General features: G+C 36.3%; 1 protein-coding gene across 8 annotated transcripts in view; it reads left to right on the forward strand.

The window, feature by feature from the left end:
• The window catches only part of KCNT2 (potassium sodium-activated channel subfamily T member 2), a 436,518-nt gene that overhangs the window by 148,628 nt on the left and 261,463 nt on the right, over positions 1-26,427 (forward strand). For all 8 annotated transcript variants that reach the window (XM_074389701.1, XM_074389699.1, XM_074389705.1 and 5 more), the window contains exon 2: positions 25,007-25,086. In XM_074389701.1, coding sequence (XP_074245802.1) covers positions 25,007-25,086 — 80 coding nt within the window. The remainder of the gene's footprint in view (positions 1-25,006; positions 25,087-26,427) is intronic.

The following is a 26,427-nucleotide window of genomic DNA, read 5'->3' on the forward strand; positions in this document are numbered from 1 at the left end:
ACATGTGGATTTGATCCTGTCATATGTTTTTAGCCAGTTATGCTGGCTTATTTTTGTGATTACTTTATAGTTTCAATGGTCTGTTTACTTAGCTTTGTTTGCTTTCCATATTTAGAGCTTCTTTCAATATCTATTTTAAGGTGAGTCTCTTGTTAACAAACTTCCTTAGCATTTGCTTATCTAGAAAGGATCTTATTTCTCCTTTTCTGAGGAAGCTTAGTTTTGCTGGATATGAAATTCTTGATTTAAGATTTTTTTTAAATAAGACTGTTAAATATAGGCTGCCAATGTCTTCTGGCTATTAAGGTTTCTGCGGGGAGGTCCATGGGGTTTCCTGTGTATGTGACCTGCCCTTTCTCTCTTTCTCTCTCTTTCCCTCTAGCTGCCTTTAACATTCTTTCATTTTGACCTTGGAAAATCCGATTATAATGTGTCTTGGGTATAATCTTCTTGTGTAGAATCTCGCAGGAGTTATCTTGATATCCTGAATTAGACTGTTAACTTCTGTAGCAAGATGGAGAATTTTTCACGGACAATATCCTGAAATATTTTTCCAAGTTGTTTGCTTTCTCCTTGTCCCTTTCAGGGATGCTAGTGACTCACATATTTAGTCTGTTTACATAATCCCATAGTTCTTGGAGATTTTGTTCCTTTTTAGTTTTTTTTTTTTCTTTATTTTTGTGTGTGTCTTATTTCAGAGAGCCAGTCTTCAAGTTCTGAGATTCTTTTCTCAGCTTGTTCTACTCTGCTGTTAACACTTGCGACTGCATTGTGACATTCTTGTAGTGCGTTTTTCAGCCTTATCAGATCAGTTAGTTTCTCTCTTACACTGGCTAATCTGTCAGCTCCTTATCATTTTATTGGTTCTTGGTTTCCTTGGATCGTTTTACTGTTCTCCTGAATCTTGATGTCTTCATTCTTACCCATATTCTGAATTCGATTTCTGTCAATTCAGCAGTTCAGCCTGGGGTTAAGAACCCTTGTTGGAGAACTAGTGCAGCTGTTTGGAGGACATAAGACACTGTGGCCACTCAAGTTGCTGAAGTTCTTGCATTTGGTTCTTTCTCATCTCTGTGTGTTGGTATTGCTTTAACTGCCTGGCTCCCTGTGATTAAACACAGCTTAGCTGCTCTACGAAGCTTTATGTAGGTCCCTAGTCTTATTCTTTTTACTTGGTGGGACCTGTCAAGCAGGGTATCCAGCCACCCCTGTCATTTTGTTCCAGCCAGCAACAGGTGTGTACCTTTCTGGGGACAGAGCTCCCAGTGAGAGCTGCAGGACACCATCTGCTGTTTTGCAGCCTTCACTGTTGATACCTTCAGGTTCTGAAAAATCCAAGGTTACTAGGAACTGGAGCAGATTCCCAGCATATTATAGCACCCCTGTGGAAAAGTGGCCAAACTACTTGTTACGTGGGTCCCTGATCCCATGTCTCCTCATTGGGTGGGTCCTCCCATCCTGGATCTACGACCACCCTCCAGATGGGACTATTGAGCCAGTAGCAGCTCTACAACTCCCTGGACAGAATTCCCAATGGGGAGGGTGGTTGCTGTATTTGCTTTCTTACAGCCTTCATGCTTGCTGTCTCCACACTCTGGAGAGTCCTTGGTGACCAGAGGCTAACTCAGACCCCCAGCAGAGAGCACCCACCTCACAGAAAAGTGGTCAGACTATACTAGATACAGGTCCCAGTACTCTCATATCCCAACTGGTTAGAGCCACCTGACCCATGACTTCAGCAATACCATGCTACCCCAACTTTACAACTTTAGAGCAGCTACGTCTGCCCCAGTCCCCAGTCACCTAGGACACTCCAAAGTCCAAAGGCAAGAATGGCTAAGGTGGCCAAATAGCAAAGATGGCGGTATACCCTTCCCTCTGGGAATCCATGCCAGGGAGGTTTGGGTCTGTTGCCAGCTGGAAAACACCAGCAGGGGAGTTGTGGATCTTGATGGGGGGATTCTGCCCAGTGAAGAAAAATGAGATCTGAGACTCATGTGAAAAAGCAGTCTAGCTGCCTCTTTGTAGAGCTGTTGTGCTGTGCTGGGGTACCACTGCAGTCCCTAATTGTCCCTGATTCCCCATAGCCCAAAGGCAACATGATTAAGGTTGTGAAACAGCAAAGATGGTGGCTTGCCCCTCTCTCTGGGAGCTTCATCTCAAGGAGGTGTGGCACTGCTCTGCCTGACTGGCTGGAGTTCCTCATTAATATTGTCTTGTCTTGTCCTCCCCTCCCCTCCCCTCCCCTCCCCTCCCCTCCCCTCCCCTCCCCTCCCCTCCCCTCCCCTTCCCTCCCCTTCCCTCCCTTCCCCTCCCCTTCCTTCCCCTCATCTCGTATCTCATCTCATATCTCATCTCATCTCATCTCATCTCATCTCATCATCTCATCATCTCATCATCTCATCATCTCATCATCTCATCATCTCATCTCATCTCATCTCATCTTATCTTATCTTATCTTATCCTGGGTGTTACCCTGAGAGGTGCCATGAAAGCAGGGCCTGCAGACCATTGCTACTCAGCCCCTGGGCTAGCTTCTTTCCTAGGGTATGTATGCAGGCCTAACATCCAGCTTGCTGGAGTTGCAGCTGCCTTTACTGGGAAGCCTGGGTATCTAATGCTCCTGGGGCTTCACGTGTGCCTCACCAGATGCTCTATGTGTCAGCCTGAAGGGCCTGGTGTAGGAGTTCAGCAGGGGATCTCCTGACATAAGGGTTGCAAAGATCTGTGGGAGGGGTATGGGTTCCTAGGGTTATAGACTCACTCACCATTTCCCTGGGCTGGGGAGGCTACCCTGGCTCTGTGTCGCTCCAGGGTAGGCAGTCATCCTGTCTTGCTTTTCTCCATTCTCTTTGGGTCGAGTTGTTTTCTTGATGAATCCCAATGCACGTACCTGCACGCTTAGTTCAAGGTGCTGTATTTACTTGCCCCTTCTCTTTTCTCCATGAGGGCAGCACACAGTAGCTGCTTCTAGTCAGCGATCTTGCTCTTAATCTTACTTTTTTTTTTATGAGGTAAAATGTGACCTGTTGTTAAAATAAAATTGCATTACAGCAATTCTCAGTTAGTTTTACAAAGTTCATCTACAGTTAGGCTTTAATTTCATATCAGCTTTTTCCTAACTTCTGAAGTATACATCTTCATTGTTAATGTTGTCAACGCTTGCCAATTTTTATAAATGTACAAATGAAATATGCATTTTTTCATGAGTACTATAGTTGTAAGCAAGTCTGCGTGCTATTAATAGTTGTCAGAGTTTATCATATAGTTTATATAGTGGAATGACTGTCTGTTAGTGGAAACCTAATAACCTTATATCTGGAGTTGAAAGACTTGTTGATAGCAGTAACAGTGCGAGGTGGCAGTCTTCTCGGTTCTCCTTGCAAGGCTTGGGGTCGTGGATGGGACCGTGCTGTATTCTCATAACAGTGGCTGCTAGTAAAGTTACACTTATCACAGAAATGCTAGAAATCTCTTGCAACAGAACCCTCGTAGTCCTTTTTCATCGATATTAGAAATCAGAGTGTGCCAGGACCCAAAAGTTTCCCCGATACTCTTTTGGTATTTGAAAACAGATTTTAAAAATTTTCCTAAATTAGAGACATGAATTATGTCAAGGGACTGAATGTTTAGAACATCTAGAAGTTCTAGACTCACAACAGATGAAACAAACTCATCTGTTGTGAGTTTGTTTCATTTGTTATTTGAGATGAGCTGTAATTATTTCTGTTTCTCTCTAAAAATTGATGATCTAAAATTAAAACTTGCTTGGTCTCAGAGATAGATCATGTGTTAAAGTACAAGTAGATTCATGATTCTAAATTACATGTTTAGCATAATTAATACAGTTCCAGTTTTGAAATTTAATGATTCATTAATAAGTAAATGAAAAGCATCCAAAAATAGGAAATCAACTGATATTTTTATAGAGATTAAAAAAAGCAATATAATAGTGATTTAAATATGTGCATTAATATATATTGCATATATGTAAATACAAATGCAACACATTTAAATATGTAAGTTGATAGGTAAATACAACACATATTTATTTAAACATTTAAGTAAATGTTTACATATTACACATTTTTCCAACATTTTGACTGTAATTTTGTGAAGTACATTAGCTATTCTGAAAGTATCAGTAAGAAAAATATTTTTTTTCAGTGATGTTTTTCCCACACAGAAGAACATAGTGATACTACTACTGATTCATTTGGTGGACTGCTGAGGGGAGGCTGAAGAAGATTTCTGGGTGGAGATTGCAAATAAACCCCAATATTAGTACGTAAAAAGATGGGATGACTGCAAGTTGGAAAAAATGGTCAGAAAATATTTATAATTGTCAACATGATTTTTAATGTAAATAAGAACAAGAGGAAACAGCAAACTTTTATGTAGCAAAATTCATCTAACACCCAGCAAATGTACGGAGTACTTAATATGTGGATCTGGCCCTGTGTTGGGTTCTGAAAACATGAGCAAAATAAACAAAATAGAAATAATTCCTGCCCTCACAATTTTAGATCTAAAATTGTGAGGGCAGGAATTTGGACGGACAGCTTTGGAGCGACACATAGCAAGAAGCATGCCCTCACATCAACTCTTGATGAGGCTTATAGTTAGATGTTATTAATGATGCATTCCATCTGGTAGCTTCCTGTCTATTTCAGACTATTTTTGCTCATTATTCTTACAGAGCACTAAGGTTAGAGGCTTCTATTTGCTCAAAGAGAGTACATACCTTCAACATGGAACTATACAAAATACAGAAATATTTTTAAAATTTACTTTTATTTCCTCTTTTTATCCTTCTGTGTTCTGTATAGAACCAGTTACTCGGTCTCTTAGGTCCATTTGGAGGATACAGGTCATTAAAAAACGGTTTCAATATATTACAATAATTACTATTGTGCAAAGAGTAGAGGGCACTGAACTAGAACACATTTGTGTCACTTTGGAAGAAGGTTCAGGTAGCATTGAAAGTGAGAGCTGAAGGAAAAAGGCGAAGGCTGGAAGGCAAGGCTTTTTTAATACAGAAGTTGTTCATTTTTTCCTTCAAAGCCCAGGTGAATTTTCTTGTTGAAAACTTGTACATTAAGTAAGTCTGGTTGAGGAAATAGAGATATCATAGTATGCTCGATTATTCATATTATCTCTAGCAAATCAGAAGTATGCATTTTTAAATTAACAAATGTGTTCCTTTTTGGAACAAGGTTATTTGGGAGTTTCTGTTTCTCAGCAGAGATGCCAGATGGCAGAATTCACAGATTGCCAGCCTCTGCATGCTGATAGTTGTCAACTTTGGATGCTAACAGGTTGTTAGAAGTAACTACTGCAGAGTAACTTTTAATTCAGTATATATTAGTGAGCATCCACTATGATTTAGGTGCTGGGCATACAATTATAAGCAAAAACTGGTAAGTATCTCATCAGTGGAGCTTGAGGTTTAATCAAGCTTTAAGAAGCTATGTGATGACAAACTATTGTGACTTAAAACTAATGCCAAATTTTTATGGAATCCTGGATGTCATAATTAGAATTAATTGCGATAAGAAATGATAGGCATGGGGCAATTAGCAGGTAGATCAGAGTTCCTCTTTCTTCAGATACAATAAGGTGACGGGAAAATGACAGTGGGTGGTTATTTCCCTTCCAGTACTTCCTTCTGTGTCACTATACATCACTCCCCTAGGGATCCATTCTAGCAGTTTTTGCAGTAATATTCAATAAAAGGTCATGCCTTAGAATAGAAGTCTTTGCACATCACAGTACTTTCAATTATGTGAAATACTTTGTTGCTATTTTTGTAAATTGATAAATGGATGGAGTTCAGTTTGGGTTCAATATTTCCATTTTTCACTTAAATTTGTATTTTTATTTGTTTCACTGTGTCTTGGTTGAAAATAGATTTTAATCTGAGGTCAAGTTTAAATCTTAGGTCACTATTGCTAGTGTCAACTGAACATGTTCATTGCAGGCATTTTTTCTTTTTTTCCTATGCTGCTAAAACAGTTTTACTATTTGGAGAACTTTAAAGAATAATATTAATATGCACCCAAGTAAAAAGAGGATCAGGTATAACAACATGATTTTGGCTGAACCATGAGAAGAATAGATTTGGCATCAGCTAAGATGGAAAGGAGGTTCCAGGGAAGGAAACAAGGAATTTAAGTTTGGATATGCTAGGTTGGAGATGTCCACTAGAAATACAAGTAGAAATATCGAGTAGACAGTTGAATGAATATATGAATTTGGAAGAGGACTGAACTGGAAATATAAATTTGGCAATCCTGGACATCTACTTGCATTACATTTTGAGTATAGCTTAAAAAGAGGACTATTTTAAGCATAGAGAAGAAAGAGTTAGCTGAGTTTACTCAGAAGGAGTACCCTGGAAGGTAGGAAGAAAACCAAGAAAATGGAGTGTCCTGAAAGTCAAGTGAAGAAGGTGTTTCAAGTATGATGAAATGACCAGCTGTGCCTTATGCTGATAGAATAAGAATCTATCAGCATTGATAACCCATATCTTCATTTCGCTATGTGTAGAGGTCACTGGTGACCTTGAAAAATTGTTGATATTGTGGAGAGGTAGAATAGGTTAAAGAAAGAATAGGAGATGAGAAATTAGGGTCAGTGATTTCAGACCTATTGGTAACAAGTGTTATGGCCTGAATTGTGTCTCTCCTCACCCACTGACATTTATATGTTGAAGCACTGATCCCTGGCACCTCAGAATGTGTTTAGAAATGGTCTTAAAAGAGGTGATTATGTTAAAACGAGGTTGTTAGTGTGGGCCTTATTCCAGTCTGACTTGTGTTCCTGTAAAAAGAGTAATTTTGAACACATGGAGGGATGCCAGGGACCTGCATGCACAGAGCAAAGATGATGTGAGGTCACAGTGAGTAAGCAGTCGTCTGCAAAGCAAGGAGAGGGGCCTCAAGAAAAGTCAGCCCTACTGGCACCTTGATCTTGGGCTTCTGACATCCAGAACAATGAGAAAATACGTTTGTCTTTAAGCCACTCAGGACTTTATGTTGTTACAGCAGCCCTAGCAAACTAATCAAAAGTCATTATGTCTCTCTGTCTCGCTTTCCATACTGCTTCAAACTATGGCAAGACAGCTAAGTGCCTGTAGCATCTTTTTCTGATGTAAGAAAGATCTTTCTTAGTTCGTACACTGATGATGTTGCCTTTAGGGACTCTGGTGTTTGTGGGAGATTGCTGTGGGGAATTTCTGTGGAACTTTTTGTAGAGTATTTCTTTGAAACGTTTCTGGCCTGTCAAAACAGAAATTCATTATCAGTAAAAAATTGGCAGATAGCACCAGGGTGAACAGTAGCTTCAGTGATATCTTATTTCTCTGGATTCTTATTTTCTTTTCTGACTTCTAAGGACTTCCCTTGCTTTTTTGGCTAAGCCATGCATATTTTAAAAAAGTGTGTGTGTGAGCTGGGCGCGGTGGCTCATGCCTGTAATCCCAGCACTTTGGGAGGCTGAGGTCGATGGATCATCTGGTCGAGAGATTGAGACCATCCTGGCCAACATGATGAAACCCTGGCTCTCCTAAAAATACAGAAATTAACTGAGCGTGGTGGCACATGCCTTTAGTCCCAGCTATTTGGGAGGCTGAGGCAGGAGAATCACTTGAACTCGGAAGGTAGAGGTTGCAATGAGTGGAGATTGCACCACTCCCTCCAGCCTGGTGACAGAGCAAGACACCGTCTCCAAAAAAAAAAAAAAAAATGTGTGTGTGTGTGTGTGTGTGTGTGTGTGTGTAATAATTTATTCAACTTTTTTAGATGCTTTCTTCGGCGGGGGTGGGGTGCGGGGGAGTGAGGTGGCGATGAGAGTTTCATGGGATATTGGCCTACCGGACGCAGAATCCTGAGTTACTTTTAAGACTTTCTTTATAAAGCAATTTCCTCTTGTATTTGCCAGTTTAACCATAATCATTTGCTTGCTTTTTGATCAAGTATAGTTACTATGACATTAATAGGCATCTAAAAAAAGCGAATTACTAATGTCTCTGGTTGGATTCTCTGGAAGTGGACACTGATACAAACTTTATGTTGTAGGCTGTCCTGGGATAGGTGTGACCTTACGGAAGGTGGCTTTTTGCAGCTAAGGCAGGCATTGAAGCAGGTGGCCACTGGAGAATAGCTGTTATTGATGAAGGAGAATCTGGGTGTCTCATTTCCATGTCTTTCACATCCACTTATATGATAAACTTAAAACATGATAAAATCTTAGGAAATAACATTTACGTACTAAGTTAGTTGAAACTTAACTGTTAGCCATTATTTCTTGTATAAATAAATTTTACGCAAATTTAGGGGCCTCAGTCCCCTAATCTATAAAATGGAGGTGGAAATTACACAAAGCATTGTGACTGTGTGCTCTGCATAGTGCCCAGGAGTTACTAGTAAATAGTTCTTCTTGATAAGTTATTTTCACCATTTATTAATATATTTCTTGGTGTCTATTCAAGTTCTTTTAATTTACATGGACTTCTTTTTAGCTTACTACATTCGTATCTTGCATTTATCTGATCTGCTGCATTTGTTCTAGTTATTTCAATTCCTTTTACTTCCCTGAGTGAAATATATATATATATATATATGTATATAAATATATATATGTACACATATATATATTTACATGTTTTTCTCTTTGTACTTGCTATTTCTTAAATAAAAAATATCTTCCATGTGTCTTCTTCTCATCCAACCTTACCAATCATATTCTGTATGGTTCCCTATCAATTTCCGGGGCTAAATATTTGATCAGTTTACTTATTGGTAGAGCATGGACGTTTCTTCTCAGATAGTACTTACGGCGTTCTGCTTGTTCTTCATCAATACATGTACAATTGCGTTTAATCCCCAGCAACTCAGAATTAGTTTAGTTGCAAGTCTTAGTTTGTGGCACACTCTCCTCATTGTCCTATGGATAGACTTTAATTTATGTCATTCATTTACTACTTCATTAACTAATTAATTATTAAAAATATACAGACACCTATGACACCCAAAGTACCAATATCTTATACATAACTGAAGTCTACCTCCAGATTCCTGTAACTGTCTTCTCTGGCCTTCCTCACAGGCATAATTTCTATCCTGATTTTGGCTTTTCATTATTTTGCTTTAAAAAGGACAGCTTAACACATGTGTATGCATCTGTAAATAAGTTATTAAGTTTTAAAATTTTGTGAACTTTATGAAAGTGAATACGTTACCTATAGTCTTAAACTTGCATCTTTTGGAATAAAAAAAAAATAAATAAACTTGCATCTTTTATTCAATATTATGTAACTAAGATTTATTCATATTTTTGCATGTAACCATAGATTACTTTTACTGTAATTTTCCATTGTATAAATATTCCACAAGTTATCCCTGTCAGTGAATATTTAAGCTTTCTCTATTTTGTATTCAACTTTGCCCTCATACATGTAAACAGTGCTTCTTAGAACCTTCTTTTTTTTTTTTTTTTTAAGACGGAGTTTTGCTCTTTTTTACCTAGGCTGGAGTGCAGTGATGCCATCTCAGCTCACTGCAACTTCCACTTCCCCGGTTCAAGTAATTCTCCTGCCTCAGCCTCCCCAGTAGCTGGGATTATAGGCACCTGCCACCATGCCTGGCTAATTTTTGTATTTTTAGTAGAGAAGGGGTTTTACCATGTTGGCCATGCTGGTCTCGAACTTCTGACCTCATGTGATCTGCCACCTTGGTTTCCCAAAGTGCTGGGATTACAGGCTTGAACCACCATGCCCGGCCCTTTGAGCCTTCTTGTACATGCATCCCAGGGCATGTGTTTAAGTTTCTGTAATGCATTTATCTAGGCATGGAATTGTTGGGTTGTGAATGCATAAATACTTAACTGGACAGTGCCAAATTGTCTATAAAAATGATTGGACCAACTGACTCCACCAATAATAAGAAAACCTTTGATTCACATATCTGCAACATTTGGCTTTTTTATACTTTTTGATTTTTCCAATTAAGTGGATATAAAATGTTACCTCGCTATAATCTTATGTATATTTCCTGAGTACTAATGAGATTTAACATTTCATCCTAAGTTTATTAGCCAATATAGTTCCTCTTCTGTGAAATGTGAGTTGACATCTTTTTGGTTACACATTTGTTCTTAATTATTTCCTAAAATTCTTTATGTATTCTTAATTTTAAATCTTTTAAATATTTTATTCAAATATCTTCTCCCAGTAGTGAACTTATTTCACTTTAAGATTTCAGATAATTAATGTCTTTCATAAATTTGAGCTTAGAGAATTTTCTGAGCCCATTAGTGAAGTTATTTATTGGTTTATGCGCTTATCTTCCTGGGCAGAAATTTTAATACATATTTTATGTTTTTGTTCTGTTTCTAAAGTACAACTTCACTATTCAAAAGACAAAAATATTAACTATCATTTTTTCAAAAAGGATTAAATTTTTTTGACATTTCAGCAGGTGATTTAATCTCTATAATGTGAAATAAATATCCAATTTATTTTTTATTTCTTTACTATTATTTTTTGCTACTTAGAGAACCTTTTAAAAGGATTCATTTATTTAATAGTTCTTTTTTAGTGCTGTTCAGCCATACCACCTCTGTTATGTATTAATACTTATTAATGCATGATTCAATTTATTCACTCTTTTTTAAATTTTATGCTCAACTTATCCTTCTCTGTACCACTTCCATAATGCCTTAATTGCTGCACCATCCTAATAAGCCTTAATATCAAGTAGAGAAAACCTCTACTCTTTATTCTTCTTTTCAAACGTCCTGTCTAGTTTGGTCTTTTACTCATCACAGAATCGAATTATCGAGCTCCACAAAATAGTCCATGTAGTTTTGATTGGAAGCTTGTGGAATCTATAGATTATTTTGTAATATTATAAATAGCCTTTGTTTTCCAAAGCGATTACATCAACTTATATTACATTGATCTTTAGTAAGAAATTCTTATTAATTTGAGGAGGGGCTGTTATAGCATAATTTTCAAAAGGTTAAAAACATATCCTTTATATAAATACAAGGTGAAAATATGTCAGAAATTTTATACACTTCATTAATTAGTGAGGGAAACAGTAATACATTAAAACTGGTCCAGGAGCTTTTGTTAAGCTACGTAATTTTAGGCAATGATGGAATAAGATTGCTGAGTTACCCCTCTACCTGCACTTACACAAATACGGTCACCACCCCACGCCACCCCTAGTTCTACAGGACCGTAAACCATAACCTTTGAAATTATCTTTTTTAATTATGCAGAAATTATTTGGATACCTATTAGACAAAACGCTATACATTAATGTCTTCTTCACAGTTGTAAAATACCACAGAAAATAGAAAGCCACATCCAGCATTGCACCGAAAGGAAATGTAGTAATTGCGTAGCCTATTTTCAAGTTCTGAATAATTTTTCTAATAGAACTGAGTGAATTTTTCTCTAGTAGAGCATGTTGAAATTTTAAGTATATCATTATCTATTTCTCATATAGTTTAGGGAAAATGTAATGAGATGGTTTCATCAAAGAGGCTTATTTAAAATTATGAGAATATGATAACCAGATTTTTAGATTACTGCTGTATTCTTTGATGTATGTATATATTTAAAATAACATTTAGATTTTACATTATCTAATAAGATTATAGAAAATGAATTTATTTACTCATTTATTTTTTATAAAATACAGATTTTTAAATAATTACTTATAAGAGCAAACAAAACTTAAGGATCCATTAGTAGGGGATTTGTGATTAAATGGCGAGTATTATTATATAGAAATGACAGGCAGTCATTGAACAGACACTTTTGAAAAAAAGGCATTTATGCAGCCGACAAACACATGAAAAAAACTTATCACCACTGGTCATTAGAGAAATACAAATCAAAACCACAGTGAGACACCATCTCACTCCAGTTAGAAGGGTGATCAATATAAAGTCAGGAAACAACAGATGCTGGAGAGGATGTGGAGAAATAGGAACAGTTTTTACACTGTTGGTGGGAGCATAAATTAGTTCAACCATTGTGGAAGACAGTGTAGTGATTTCTCGAGGATCTAGAACTAGAAATACCATTTGACCTAGTAATCCCATTACTGGGTATATACCCAAAAGGATTATAAATCATTCTACTATAAAGACACATGCACACATATGTTTATTGCAGCATTGTTTACAATAGCAAAGACTTGGAACCAACCCAAATGCCCATCAATGATAGACTGAATAAAGAAAATGTGTCACGTATACACCGTGGAATACTGTGCAGCCATAAAAAATGATGAGTTCATGTCCATTGCAGGGACATAGATGAAGCTGGAAACCATCATTCTCAGCAAAGTAACACAAGAACAGAAAACCAAACACATTGTGTTCTCTCTCATTAAGTAGAAGTTGAACAGTGAGAAGACATAGATTCAGGGAAGAGAACATCACACACTGGGGCCTGCGAGGGTCTGGTGGCCTAGGGGAGGGTTAGCATTAGGAGAAATAGCTAATGTAGATGACAGGTTGATGGGTGCATGGCAGGTGTATACCTGTGTAACAAACCTGCATGTTCTGCACATGTACCCCAGAACTTGAAGTATAATAATAATAAAAGAAAGAGATGACATAGACCTCATCTACTTTTTACTAAAAATAAGTATGTTGTGGAAGACCAAGTGTGGGAAAACTCCCTTTATACTGTAAACAACAAATAATGAAATGTCACTAGAAAACCTGTTAATGAATTAAATTATGTGTATTCAAACTATCTTCACTTAGTGAGTAAGCTTTAACAGTATTTCAGGAGAGTGATGTTATAAGTGAGATACTCATCAGGCTTTGGGATCGTTGCTCTTGTGGTATAAGGGGAATCTTTCAAGTTGGAAAAATGATTTAGATGGTAAAAATTGTTGACAAACTGAGGGCTTCAAAGCAACTCTTAATGAGTAAGCTACTGTTTGATAAGTGATCTGTTTGCCCAGGTGAACAGATTACAGATTATTTGTTGCCTCCAATAAATTGATCTGTATGCACATTTTCTAAACAATGAAGTTATTGTTTTTTTTGAGGCAGAGTTTCGCTCTTGTTACCCAGGCTGGAGTGCAATGGCGCGATGTCGGCTCACCGCAACCTCCGCCTCCTGGGCTCAGGCAATTCTCCTGCCTCAGCCTCCCGAGTAGCTGGGATTACAGGCACGCGCCACCATGCCCAGCTAATTTTTTGTATTTTTAGTAGAGACGGGGTTTCACCATGTTGACCAGGATGGTCTCGATCTCTCGACCTTGTGATCCAACCGCCTCGGCCTCCCAAAGTGCTGGGATTACAGGCTTGAGCCACTGCGCCCGGCCGACAATGAAGTTATTGTATTATATGCTTATTTTTCCCAGGTAAATTATTATAACCAACCACAGCAAATTGAAATAGATGATCCACATTTTTGTTTTTCCAGTTATACATTTTATTTAGGAGTATTTTGTATTATCAACACAGTATAAAAAGTTATGAGTTGTCAATGCTCTGTTATTGTATGTTTCACATATATGCTATGTTTTTAAAATTTCTGTAACAGTCCTCTTAAATGGAAGTAATACCTGCATTTTACATACAATAACAGTTTTCAGACCTCGTAACCAAATGCGTATCCAGATCTCATGCTTATCTTTTTTATGTCTTATAGTATAGAACAAACAAGTTAAGATAAAAATTTCGTGGAAAATACAGTTTCCCTAGAAAACCCATTGGTATTGTCATAATTTTTGATTATGTGAAATTACAGTTTTTTACTTTTTCCTTCTTCCTTCAAATTGTGTCACATTGTCTTTAAATCGGTTTCATAGAATGCAGTTTGCCTATTAAAAGTCATAGATGTTACTTTTACTTAAGCAGGAGTACTACATATGAAGAGAAATCCTAAAGGCATATATGTGTTCCAGTGAGCTGTGCCCATTACTGAATTGTGACTTCTTCGAAATAAGCACAAAATGGAAGAGATGATTTGAAGGGTTGATTTAAAATCATATGTTATTGGTGGGAAGTATTAAGTTAAAAAAAGAAAGTGCTTCCTTTACTGCATGTTGGTGTGTTCATGTAATTTCTGGTTTCATGTAACAACTCACATCTGTTGAACGTAGCCAGACTTTTTGAGACCTATTGCTTTCTTCTCCACAAACATGTATATTTCTCCCCATATTGGACTTTGCTGTAATACTTGAGGGAACTGTGCTGTTCCTCATAATCCTAGACTGTCAGAGCATCCTTATATTTTCCTATGAGGTTTTACAATGACTAGTGAGGTATTCCCATCTGAGTTAGAGATTATATGGGTATTTTCTATACTCCTCTTTTATGTATAGAGAAAAGGAGAAGAGGGTTTATGTGTGGTAGTTTTGGAAAGTTTTGACTGGCAAGCTATTAGGTTTATGGTGGGGTTGTGGGTGCCTATAGTCATATTATAAGCTTATAAATCACTTTGTGGCTAACAGCTTTATATATGTATAATGTATGTAAACATACACATGCGTTATGTTTGTTTATCTAGGTATATGTACTTATGTAGGTATGATTATTATCTTTGGGGCCTTTTGTGTGTATAAACATAATGGGAAGGAGTGGAAGGTGGGGTAAAAAGAAAAATGGGGAAATAATTCAGGAGCATCTGCTGTTTGTTTCTTTTCTGAAGTGGTAGTGGTAAGGATACGTAATTTTTGTTGAACATAACTTAATACAAGCCTAGATTCTGCATATTTGTCTTGACTTTTATTACACGCTTAATAGAATAAAAATGAATAAACCTTTTATTCTTTGCAATTTTTCTTTTCCTTTCTTTTCGTTCTCTTTTTAATGGCTTGGCTCAGGCCTGCTGACCTCATACAGTTGGGCAGAGGGCATGGAGAGGCAGAATCTCTTTGTAATTTCAGAATGGCAAAATATATCTTTATAATTATCGTAGATTTCTTTATCTTTTGCTTCTCATGCTTAGATTTAAATCAAATTGGGGTTGCTTGGATTTAATTATTTGAATAAAATGGGGAAGTACAGAGAGTTGGCCCAGCAAATGTACATTGAACATGAGGATGTGACTTTTCTAACTGAAAGGAGAATTCTCTTTTGCATTAAAGAGTATTTTAATAGAAAAGTACTCTTGGCTGATTTCATAATGTGTTCTACGATGGAAACCACCAGACTATTTCCATTTACCTGCAAGTTGTGATTACTAAGGGCTCATAAGGAAAGTCCATGCAGTAATTGAGGGGCTACTAATAATATTTCTAATAAGAGAAATTGATAATTGTTATTTATCCCATTTTCTTTCCTTATTACCAGTAAATTACACAACATTATATATGTATATGTAACATATATAAACACATGCATATATGTGCATTTATATGTGTGTCTGCATGTGTATAGCTGAATTCCCTTTCCAAAATGACATTATTTTGAATTTTATTTTAAAAATGCAGACAATGCTACCATGATCAGAATTAATCTTTACTTCCTTATAAGATGTTACTGAATAAAAGTGTTGAGTATTAAAAGTGTTACTGACTAAAAGGCTGGAGTAATTATTAAAAGAATTAGATGGAAAAAGAAGTTGAGAAAGATCTTAGGAAAAAATTGCAAAACATTTAAATTGAGTTTCTCTGTGTACATATAGTATAGGTTGGAAGCCACCTAGAAACTCTTTAGAAGAACTTGTGCATGAACTGGTATAACTACTTTTTTAAAATTTTTTTTGCGAGAGAGTCTTGCTCTGTTGCCCAGGCTGGAGTGCAGTGGTACAATCTCAGCTCACTGCAACCTCCACCCTCTGCGTTCAAGAGATTTTCCTGCCTCAGCCTTCCTCTGAGTCTGGGACTACAGGTACACGCTACCACGCCAGGCTAATTTTTTGTATTTTAGTGGAGACGAGGTTTCACCATGCTGCCGAGGCTGGTCTCAGCTCAGGCAATCCGCCCACCTCAGCCTCCCAAAATGCTGGGATTTCAAGTTTGAGTCACTGTGCCTGGCCCAAAACTACCTTTTCAAAATGAATATTTATTTTTTACAAGCCTTTGGTTTTATTTTTAAGTTTTTATTTATTTTTATAGATTTAGGGGTACAAGTATGGTTTTCTTGCATGGGTATGTTGTGTAGTAGTAAAGTCTGGGCTTTTTGTGTAGCCGTAACCTGAATACTGAACATTGTACCCATTAGTTAATTTGTCAGCTCTTACCTCCATCCCACTGTCCCACCTTTTAAAGTCTTCAGTTTCTGGGTTTTCATTCTGTATGTCCATGTGTACTTATTATTTAGCTCCCAGTTGTAAGTGAGGATATGCAGTATTTGACTTTCTGTTCCTAGACAATTTCACTTAGAATAATGGCCTACAGTTCCATTCTTGTTGCTGAAAAATACATTATTTCATTCTTTTTCTTTTTTTTTTTACACCCAAGTAATATTCCGTTGTGTGTGTATGTGTGTTTGTGTGTGTATCCATATATGTACCCCACATTTTCTTTATGCAGTCATCCATTAGTGGACAATTAATGTTGATTCCATGTCTTTGCTATTTTAAGTAGTGCTGCAGTAAACATACACATTCTTGTATCTTTTTGATGTAATGAATGACTTGTTTCCCTTTGGGTATATACCCAGAAGTTGAATTGCTAGATTGAATGGTAGTTTGATTTTCAGTTCTTTGCAAAATCTCCATACTGTTTTCCACAGAGGTTGTGCTAACTTATGTTTCTGCCAGCAATATATAAGTGCACCCTTTTCTCTGTAAGCCTTTCAACATCTGTTTTTTTCTGACTTTTTATAATCACCATTATTGTTGGCCTAAGGTGGCATCTCATTGTGATTTCAATCTACATTTCTTGGACAATTAGCATTGTTGAGCATGGTTTCATATATTTGTGGCTGCATATGTTCGCATGCTTTCTTTTGAAAAATGTGTGTTTGTATCCTTTGCACACTTTTTAAAGAGTTTGTATATTTTTTTCTTGTTATTTGAATTCCTTGTAGATTCTGGATATTAGCTCTTTGTTGAATGCATAGCTTACAAATATTTTCTGGAATTCTGTATATTTTATGTTTACTCTGTTGTTTGTTTCTTTTGATATATAGAAGAGTTTTAATTAATTCCTATTTGTCTATTTTTGTTTTTGTCGTGTTTGGAAAGCCTTCATTTGCTGGTTATCAGAAATTAAGTATGGTATTTGGAAATGGATAGGAATCAGGTTTAAGGTCAATAATCATAGGGCAGACCTTAATAAACATATCCCAGTATTGATGGGTATAGCCCAGTATTTATGGGTGGATCTATTATTTACAATGTTTTTTTAAATAAAGTTTTACTAAAGCTTTAGAATTCTCCTACTAATAAAGTCTCAACTTGATTAGAAGGCAAGAAGCAAGAAAAACAATAGAAAGAACAATGTTCCAACTCTGTCCCCATCCTAGCTGTAAGAATTTGGGCCAGTCACTAAAATTATTTGAATCAAAGTTTCTTTCTTTCTTTCTTGGTTTTTTTTTTTTGTTTTTTTGAGTCAGAGTCTCACTCTTTATCACCCAGGCTGGAGTGCAGCGGCACGATCTCTTTTCACTGCAGCCACTACCTCCCAGGTTCAAGTGATTCTCTTGCCTTGGCCTCCCAAGTAGCTGAGATTACAGGCATGCGCCATCACACCCAACTAATTTTTGTATTTGTAGTAGAGATGTGATTTCACCATCTTAGCCAGGCTGTTCTCGAACTCCTGACCGCAGGTGATCCACCTGTCTCGGCCTCCCAAAGTACTGGGATTACAGGCACAAGCCACCTTTCCTGGCCCAATGTTTCTTTTTCTATAAAGTTGATATCTACCTTACTCAAGTAAAAATCAAATAAATTAATTATAGTATACTTTTTAGTGATTTATTAAAATCGTATACAGCTAAAAGGACAAATAAATAAGCAAATCTAAATTCATAACCTATTTAAAGAATTTGTGGGCAATTGTAAGATAGATTAAATTGGAATAAGAAAGAGTTCACAAGGATTCACCTCACCCTTCTGTCTTCAGATGTTACAAGGAAGCAGAGGAAGATGATTTTATCTCTCCCACCATACTATTGGTTCAGAGTCCTCATGGTTTGTACCAAAGAAAAAATTGGCTACCATACTATACCTTCATTCAGGAATTTATCTCTCAATCTTTAATGGCAAGTAGGTCCTAACTAATATGTGGGATGCTAATGATATAAACATAGACAAAACTCAACACAGCCCTTGCCCTCATGGAGTTTACAGTGTAATGAACGAACTTGGTATGACTGAGAACTGGTATTGTCACCATTATAGAAAATGACTGTATTAGCTTCCTAGCACTTCCACAATGAAACACCACTAACTTGGTGCCTGAAAACAATAGAAGTTTGTTGACTAACAGTAACGGAGACCAGAAATTTGAAAAAATGGTATAGGCAGGGCTATGCTCCTTCCTAAGGCTGTAAAAGAGAATCTTTCCTTGCTTTTTTCAGGTTCTGGTAGTCCCAGGTGTCCCTTCAGTTTTGGAAGCATAACTCCAATGTCTGCCTTTGTCTTCATATGACCATCTTCCTTCTGCATCTGTGTCTGAGTGCAAGTTTTCCTTTTCTTATAAAGATACCTGTCATAATTGACTAAGGGCTCATCCTGTTATAGTATACCCTCATCTTATTTTAAGTAATTATTTCTGCAGTGACCTTATTTCCAGATAGGTTCAAATTCTGAGGTCATGAGAGCTAGGACTTATCTTTTAGGGGGACATAATTCATCCCATTAAAATGACCTTAGAGAAAATAGGAATAAACTTATAATGATGTAATTTGGAAAGGTATAATTTTTATTTTTGTTAGTAGTGAAAACAGAGTGAGAGAACCTTGGAAGTATACTTTCTCTTAACTGAACAAAGTCAGAGCACCAAACATGGAATTAGCGGGATGCCACAATCTAGAAGCACAGAAATAATTCCAGGTGAAATTTCTTAGAAATGGAAGATGTACCGGGAGCTATGAATATTAACTCACCATTCAGATACATATTTTGCAAAGGACAGCGAGTAGCAGATAAATAGAGAACAGGACTTCTGTGCATCCGTTGAATCTGCCTGCTGAGACCAGAGAGTCTAGGCAGATAATCCCTTGTTTGAGATGAATACAATAATAAAAATCTTATATATGCATTCCATGAACAATATTGTAGAATCAGAAGGAAGGCGGAGGGAAATAGCACTTAGTAGTACCAAGCAGACACAGAGGAATAACCTTCCTCTGATAATGATCTATATCTACTATAAGATTTAAAAGCGAATATCCACAAAAGTTAGACATCCTAAATAGGTTTCACAGCTTTAGTGCTAGAAAAAAGCAAAATAGTATTTCTGAAAGAATGGTATGTTGATAGCCTGGATCAGAATTATTTTTCTTGTTGTTGAAATGATGAGGGCTACTTTAAATTTATTGAATAAGAATTTTAAGAGTAAATCAGGGAAATTGCATTTTAATAAGACTCCAGGTGAGCTTTACATTGAATTCGAGTGCCACAACAAAAGAATGAAAGGAAAATAAAAAAACAAGTACCACGTTAAAATCAACATTACGGTAGTTTTTATCATTAGGAAAAATTGATGATAGTTACAAAAAAATCTCTGCAGTATCTGAATTATTTCAGAGCATAGAAGAATTAAATTTGTATTAGAAGATACTAGAATAATTTTAAAAAGACATCACACCATTATGACTGTAGAAGAAAAACTCCTGAAAAAGTCTAAAATAATGAATCCAGCAGTAAATTACCTGAATTGTTTACCATCACAAATACATGTTATTCCAGGATAGATAAAAATGGTTGCATCATATAAAAATTGATGAAATAATTCATCAAATCAGTAAGTGAAAAGAAAAGCAGCTTTTCTTTATTAGCTTGATAAATTCAATGTAAGATTTTTTAAAATAACAATCAATACCAATCCATTACGTACATAATTTTCAGTAAAGTGTAAATATCTAAGGAATCCCAAGATCACCAAAATACAATTATTCCTCAGTATTCTTGGGGATTGGTTTCAGGACTTCTGTGGAAACCAAAAATCCACAGTGCTCAAGTCCCTCACATAAAATGGCATGAGATTTGCATAATAATCTATGCACATCCTCCAACATACTTTATCTCTAGATGACTTATAATACGTAATAAAATATCAAAGTTGTGTAAATAGTTGTTATAGTATATTGCCTTGGGAATAATGACAAGAAAAACAAATCTGTACATGTTCAGTACAGATGTTGTTTTTTGTTTTTCCCAAATATTTCCTGTACGCTGCTGGCTGAATACATGGATGTGGAACTTAATGGATACAAAAAGCCAAGTGTAATTAATAACATCCTCTTACAAGAAAGGAATACCACAATTATTTGACTTTTTTCCCCCAAAAGTGCTAGTCAATGAAGTAAGGCAAAAACAATGAAGTGTAAATACAGTAGTTCCTCAAATAATGCCATTTCATTCAACATTGTTTTGTTATAAAATTGATGAGAAACAAAATTCCATTCCTAATTGGGGTGACTGTGTGGAGTTTGCACATTCTATCCACATCTGTGTGGGTTTTCTTCAGTTACTGCAGTTTCCTCCCATATGCCAAAGATACGCAAGTTGGGTGAATTAGTGTGTCTAAGTGATCCTAGCATGACTCTTGGTGTTTGAGTGTGTCTTGGAATGTGATGGCATCCTGTCTGGGTGGGGTTCTGCCTGGCTCCTTGAGCTTCTAGGATGCCTCTGGCCACCTGCCACCCTGAAGTGGAACAAGTGGGTAAATAACCTTGGTTGTTTTCAATAGTCTTTCTTGAATGTTTGTATAACTCATAGTTCCTTCAACCTTTACTATCCGAAGTGTTTTGGTCTTCATTTAGAAGTTTGGTGGCATTTTTGTAGCCAGTGGAAACTTAACTCTTGTTCACATCAATCAGCCTATGGTAAAACTGGTTTTGTTATGTAGCATTTATTTTATTTTATTTTATTTTATTTATTTATTTATTTATTTTTTTTGAGACGGAGTTTCGCTCTTGTTACCCAGGCTGGAGTGCAATGGCGCGGTCTCGGCTCACCGCAACCTCCGCCTCCTGGGCTCAGGCAATTCTCCTGCCTCAGCCTCCTGAGTAGCTGGGATTACAGGCATGCGCCACCACGCCCAGCTAGTTTTTTTGTATTTTTAGTAGAGACGGGGTTTCACCATGTTGACCGGGATGGTCTCGATCTCTCGACCTCGTGATCCACCCGCCTCGGCCTCCCAAAGTGCTGGGATGACCAGCGTGAGCCACCGCGCCCGGCTTGTAGCATTTATTTTAAAGTCGCAAACACCCTGTGGATGACATAAGTGAGGACTTACTGTAGACATACTGGGGAACATGTCCAGATGCTGTGATTGTCTGTCTAGCAAACTCAAGTAATAAATGTGAAAAAAAATCACTGCGTGTAAGAGAGTTCAACATGGTAGCCATTTACAATATCAAAACCATAAAGTTAAAGATTGGAACAAAGTATTTTTAAAAAGCAACCAAAATTATAAAATAGCCATAAGTCAGTGTCACAAAGAATATATAAGATCTACGCAAATAAAACATTGTTGATCAACATAAAAATAACTTTATTAAATAGTGAGAACGTATTTCAGTAGAAGACACCACCTAATAATGATTAGAATTCCAGTATCTTTTTTTTTAATCAGATACAACCATTATTATTGTATTTGAATAAATGTAACAAAATTACCTTTAGCATTTGTATAAGTATGTGACAAAGATGACATCTTTAAAACTGGTAAGAGCAGATTTGCCGTAATTCAAAACTCTGTGATTCTGGGGAAGGCCCAGAGAGAGTACATGAAGAGTAGACGGAGGTAGTGTAAGAGCACACTGAAAACTACGCTAACATAGTCTACTAGATGTAAGTAGATTCACATAAAGAGACGGAGGTAGGGAGGTCAGAAGAAAAGGAAGAGAGGGAGGCAGGATGAAAGGAAGGAAAAGATGGAGGAAGGAATGGAGGGAGGAGATGAAACCACGTTTAAACTTGAAAAAGGAAACAGTGTGGTAATACTTAAAATCAATTAAAATCATGACAAGTATTGGGAAGGGTAAACACTAAACCGAACTGAATATCTGGGTGCCAGGAAACTGGTGCTGAGGAAGGTCTCAAAAGTATATGCTATCACTAACACCATTAAATCGATTATCAAAGGAAGCTCTACTGTATTGTAACCAGTAAGGCTAAAGAACATTTTCCTGGGCCTAAAATAAGTCATGTTATCAAAAAGTGCTTTGCTTGCTTTTGGCTTTGGCTTTATAAAACATTTGTATAATTTCATGTTTTTATATAGTCTGTGTTCCTCAATGATTATATTGACTCAGAGAGATCACAAGATTAACAGTTTTACTTCACGTACTTTTATAATTAGATTGGGATTAGGAAATTTTTAAATGACAGACTTCACAGCATGCAAAATTGTCTTTCCTTGCAAGCTGTTGTCCAGCCTTTAGCACATTTATAGGTACTGGAGAGCTCTCCACATTGATGACCATCCCGAAGTTGGGTAATTCTCATTCATAATTTGTATATTTATCTATTATTAGTTTCATTTATTAGGGAAATACATTATATGACATTCAATTCTAATAATGTTGGTCACTGTAATATTTAAAGACAACTGTGACTCCTAACTTCATATTTATGAATTCTTTCTAGTTTCTTCTACCTTTCTACACATGATATGCTTTCCAGACTCCTCATTATTTTAGTTAAGGCTTTAGATGATCTCACTGTAGTGAAAAAATGCTCCTCTCTTCTATACCCAGTACTGAGCACCAATATTATCTGAAAAATGGACTCATTCTTAGAAATTTGATAATTCTAGGAAGCAAATCTGCATGGCCTTTGCTGAATTATTTGTTTGATAGCGATATGTCCTCTCAAATTTGCTATGTATCCATAAACAAATTTTAATTATTTTAGCTTGTTCTTGGTATTTACAGTTACTATATTTAAAATGAACTGACTTTTCATTTGATAAATAAGGGAAACATGTCCAGTAATGGATTTCCAAGACATCAAGGAAGTTTTGTTTCTATAAGTGTGTGCATGAACTTTTGCAGCATTTTTATGCATATAGATTTGTAGATGTGTGTGCATGTACATGGGCATGCAGGTGGAAATGCTCTGCTGAAAGATATCATTGCCATTTTAGTGGCTTCTTTCTGGAGAAGTTATCAAGTAAAGAGAATCTTGTTTACTTTTAAACAATTTTATCTGATATATAAGGTGAAGAAAAAACTAAGTGAGAATATATTAACAGGGAAATAAAAATGGAAAATAAAAATAGAAATATATTCTCTCTTTTTTTTTTTTTTGGAGACAGAGTCTCACTTGGTTGCCCAGGCTGGAGTGCAGTGATACGATCTTGTCTCACTGCAGTCTCCATCTCCGGGGTTGATGCAGTTCTCCTCATCAGCCTCCCAAGTAGCTGGGATTTCAGGTGCAGTCTACCATGCCCGGCTAATTTTTTGTATTTATAATAGAGACAGGGTTTCACCTTCTTGGCCAGGCTGATCTTGAACTCTTGACTTTGTGATCAACCTGCCTCAGCCTCCCAAAGTGCTGGGATTACAGGCGTGGGCCACTGCGATCAGCCCCAGAAATACATTCTTTAGAGAGAAAATAGAAAAGAACACTCAAGTCTTTTAGAAGATACAACACATATAACTTGGTTCGTAATTAATTTGAAAAATACCCGGTTGCTTTTGTGACACAAGAGACTGCTTTTAAACTATTTATGGGTTTCCTTGAATAAGCAGGGTAATAGAGAGGTTATAAGATAATATAGTAGTGAAATATTTCTCGAATACTTGAGCAGCTTTATAATGTCAGTTTTTTTTTTCTCCTAGGTATATACTCCTGAAAAAAAAAATAAAAAACAAATAAGCGCCTCCGTCCCCCCCCCCCCCCCCCCTCGCCACACACACAAAAAAGACCCCGAATCCCTCTCTGGCTTATGTAAATTACATTTTCATATTAGGAAAAATAAAATTAAATCTTTGTTTCTGTGTAAACATTAAAGTCCTTTCTTAGCTGTTTTTGGAATTCTAACTTATAATACATTTATTTGAGACCAATTAAGGAAATTGAGTACTATTTAGAAATTATGTTGCACTGAATAAGATTTCTCTTTTCACTAAGTATTTTGAAAATATTATGCCTTATCACATGGGAAACAGTTTGCTAGAATTTAGAGTGTTTATTAAATTGATGCTATTATTTTCGACAGTTAATATTATTGTATAGTGGATTAAATATATCATGTGCAGTCTAGTAATTGAGTTGCTGCTTTATCATCTGTCTGTGATAACTTTAACAGCTCTATTTGGCACTACTACTTCTTGGTTGATCCATAAATAAGAAGGTAAAGTGTTACAGGGTGTGGTGTTCTAAATAGACTGCAGGCATAGTGCATGGGCTTAAGAATTGGTTATTAGGCCCTGCTCTTTTAGGTTCTAATTTAGTAGATTGGTGCAGTGGTGCCCAAACAGAATTTTTCAAGCATCAGTTGATTCTTAAAACGGGGAAAAATGGGGAAAACACTGGTTCAAAACCATTTCAAAGACACGTAGTCAAGATGTTTGCTTTATTGTTGTTTTGAAAAATCTGTACCACTCATTACATTCATTAATACAAATAGCTGAATTGACTGTGTATAATATTTGAAATGACTGTGTCTTTAAAAGTGGAAAGTAACTGCTTCTCTCTAAATCAGCACTTTACTCAATTCTCATCTTCCACGACAGGTAATTCATTAAAACATGTAATGCATTAAATCAAATAATGCATTTAAAAATATATTATTCTTTAAGTTAATTAGAGAACTACAGACCATTTTATATTTGTTGATCTTCATAAAAATAAATATATGACTGCATACAGTTAGATGTTTTTGTTTTCTGTTTGCAGGGTACAAGTTGAATTCTATATGAATGAAAACACATTTAAAGAGAGGCTAAAATTATTTTTCATAAAAAACCAGAGATCAAGTAAGTTATTTATTTCATTCCCCTCTTTGTTTGTAGATATATTTACTTCAAAATATTTGAGCTGCGTAATCTTATGCAAAATACTTTTTAGGTAGACAGATCGGTTATGATATTAATGCCTCTTGAACATCATCAGTTCTCCAAGTTCCATGTCAATAAGTTGTCTCTGAGTGGACTATGTGGGTTAGTAGAGACACTGATGAAAATAATTTAAATGAGGGTCCCTACATTTTGACTCTAAATATTATATTTTCAGAAAGTTCCGACAAACCACAATGGGAAATAATTGTCTGATTTAGGGAAGGAAGCGTTTAATATTTCCTAATTATTCCAAATAATAAGAAACATCTAGGTTGCACTGAAATATACAGATTCCTGTCTTTCTTAGCCTGGAGATTTTGAGCCAGGAAGTGTAGGGTAGATCCCAGAGTTTAACATCCCAGTGATTTTTTAAATCACACAAATGTAAAAGAGTAACAAAGTGGAACTTCCAGAAGACAAAATTGGCATAGTCACTGCCCTCCTGAGCCCATTCAGGATTAAAGTGCCATTGACACTTGTTGCTTCCCATAATGCCATATATGTTATAAGCCAATATGCAGTTTTTTTCATGGTTATTGCTTAAAAGTGTCAACAAGAAATGGAGAGATCTGCATTAGTTGGTATAGAGGTTAAGCTCTGTGAATTTTGACCTCCAAATCCTCTTGTCAAAATTAAGTTGTGCCCCTGTAGGTAGGACTCAAAGAGAGAAGCTTGACTTGTGGGACGTTATCCAAATACTGATAAGGAATATTTCAGTATTTAAGGCATACTGCTCAGGTAGTCCTAGTGACAGGCTGGCCTCAAGGTTAAGACTGTTAGTAACTAATGCTTTTCTAAGATGGTTGTTTGGAATATTTAAAGAAGCCTCATAAATAGATATTACCGAAAGGGCTCACAGCATCTAAATAGGTTTCCCTGCCTTCAATACTAACAGTCCTGTCTTTCCAGGCCGGGAAAGGTAGATGCATTGTTTGAATACTTCACCTGTAGTCAGCTGCAACTTAGCGGTCATTTGAGGTGGCCCATTTCTATAAAACCAGCACAATTTCATTAATAATTTAAACGATTTTATAAGAAAGCAAACCCATAAAATGTACTCAGCATTTTAATAGGAAAACCTAGAAGAAATTTCACAATTAATAAGCATTAACCTTTTTACTTGTAAGAAATGTTACCACAAGTACACTTGCAACAGTGAAGTAGGACAAAAAAAGTGACATTTCATTTCTAGATTTTATTAAGTAATAATTATAGGAAGGCCTTTATCAAAAATTTTATTCATAATGCATGAATCAGGTA

Source organism: Saimiri boliviensis, chromosome 19, assembly GCF_048565385.1.
Source record: "Saimiri boliviensis isolate mSaiBol1 chromosome 19, mSaiBol1.pri, whole genome shotgun sequence".
Lineage (NCBI taxonomy): Eukaryota > Metazoa > Chordata > Mammalia > Primates > Cebidae > Saimiri > Saimiri boliviensis.